This window comes from Pteropus alecto, unplaced genomic scaffold (genome assembly GCF_000325575.1).
Source record: "Pteropus alecto unplaced genomic scaffold, ASM32557v1 scaffold1998, whole genome shotgun sequence".
NCBI classification, from domain to species: domain Eukaryota; kingdom Metazoa; phylum Chordata; class Mammalia; order Chiroptera; family Pteropodidae; genus Pteropus; species Pteropus alecto.
Window position 1 is genome coordinate 81,883 of NW_006441590.1, and position 1,702 is coordinate 83,584.

At 55.3% G+C, this 1,702-nt stretch overlaps 2 protein-coding genes across 2 annotated transcripts in view; one reads left to right on the forward strand and one right to left on the reverse strand.

The window, feature by feature from the left end:
- LOC102888679 (coagulation factor VIII-like) overlaps window positions 1-1,702 on the reverse strand; it is a 25,504-nt gene that overhangs the window by 10,041 nt on the left and 13,761 nt on the right. The gene's annotated exons all lie outside the window — the stretch shown is intronic.
- Window positions 289-630, forward strand: LOC102887943 (histone H2A-Bbd type 2/3). Its single transcript, XM_006918827.1, has one exon. It carries the CDS (start codon window positions 289-291, stop codon window positions 628-630), a length of 342 nt encoding a protein of 113 aa, XP_006918889.1.

Here is a 1,702-nt window from a genome sequence, read left to right on the forward strand (position 1 = left end):
GGGGGGTGGGGGATGGAGGGAGGCAGTGGGAAGCAGTGACATAACCACGCATTACCGGCCATGCATCACGGGCCACGCATCCCGGGCCACGCATCACGGGCCACGCATCACAGAGCGTGTGCCTCGACCAATGAGGGGCCAGTCCGTGGTCACTAGGATACAGATTTGAGTTTGTGTACCGTTATTTTCGGACGTTATTTTCAGACTCATTGCACTGCATCGCACATTACAGCATCGCACTGCACTGCAGAGCTAAGCCGATCGCAGAAACCGCAGCCAATATCCAGAATGTCGGGGCGAGGTGGCCGTGGAGGGTCGTCCAGTCGCCGGAGCCGGACCCGTTCCCGCACCGCCAGAGCTGAGCTGGCGTTCTCCGTGAGCCACATTGAGCGTCTCCTGCGAGAAGGCCACTACTCCCAGCGCCTGAGCTCGTCCGCACCGGTCTACCTGGCAGCCATCATCCAGTACCTGACCGCTAAAGTCCTGGAGCTGGCGGGCGAAGAGGCCCAGAAGACCGGCCGCAGGTGCATCACCCCGGAGCTCGTTGACATGGCAATCCACAACAACGCGCTACTGAGCGGCTTCTTCGGGACAACCACCATTTCCCAGGTGGCCCCCCCCTGGGATTAGTTGTCCCACATGCCCTGTGCCCCCGGGCTTCGGCCCTAGGGCACCAAGCCCGCTCACAGTCCGGGCAGCCTAGACCTGTCTGATACTTTTGACAGTCAATAAAAATTGATAAATTGTTTAAATAAAGTCATGTGTGTGCTTCAGTGACTGCGTGGGAGGGAGGTGGTTGTGGGCTGTAACTCGCCGGAGGGATGGGGGTGGTGGGGCTGTGTGCCGGAGGCAGGGGGTTTGGAGTTGGGGATGACAGAGAGGAACAGTCTCTCATGGTGACAGTGCAGGGGGTGGCCCTGGGTGGGAGAGGGTGGCTGGGGTGGGGGTGAGGCCGGGTTACGGAAGACGCCCCCATTGCCTCTGAGCAGTTCAGAGCCCAGCAAAGTCCCCAGAAGGATGGTGCTCATTGGGGTGGAGTGCAAGTCCGTGACTGTGGCGTCGAGATAAGGTGAATGTGCAATGACAACCAGGGCCCTGCAGGGTGGAGGGGTGGACAGAGCGGCTGGCCGCAGCTTTGATGGGAAGATTGAGTGATGGTGGGCGGACACAATCAAGAAAAATGTGAAGTTAAATTATTTTTCATATTTAGTGTTACAAACCTATATACTGGGGAAGGTGTGAGCCTGTAATTTGAAGGACTCATCAGTTCTTAAGTGACCTTTCTGTTAGATATCATTTTTATTACATATCTGGTGCTATATATAAACACCCTAACAAGTGCATTTTATTGGCCAGGACTTTTCCTTGTTTATAATTTTTGCAAGTTTTGTAAAAATAAAATGGCTTTTGATAAAAAAAAAAAAGATGCAAAATAGGAATGAAGATCACGCGAAGATGCAAAATAGGAATGAAGATCACGCGAGATCACAAGTTTCGTTATGGCCGTTTTCCGTTAGAGATGCTAGCGGTGCCCTAACAACCTGAAAAACATGTCCCCTAGCAACAGCGGGCGGTACGCCGGGCCAGGCCCCGCCCCAGGAACCAGCTATTTTGCATATCACCAAGGAAACCGCGGGGCGCGGGGCTCCCCAGCGTGCGCAGTCACGCGGCCAGCCCGAGCGGGACGCAGGGCACGTCGCAG

What these genes read in the sequence shown, in the direction of transcription:
- LOC102887943 (XM_006918827.1), top strand. Translation starts at nt 289, where the DNA reads ATGTCGGGGCGAGGTGGCCGTGGAGGGTCGTCCAGTCGCCGGAGCCGG.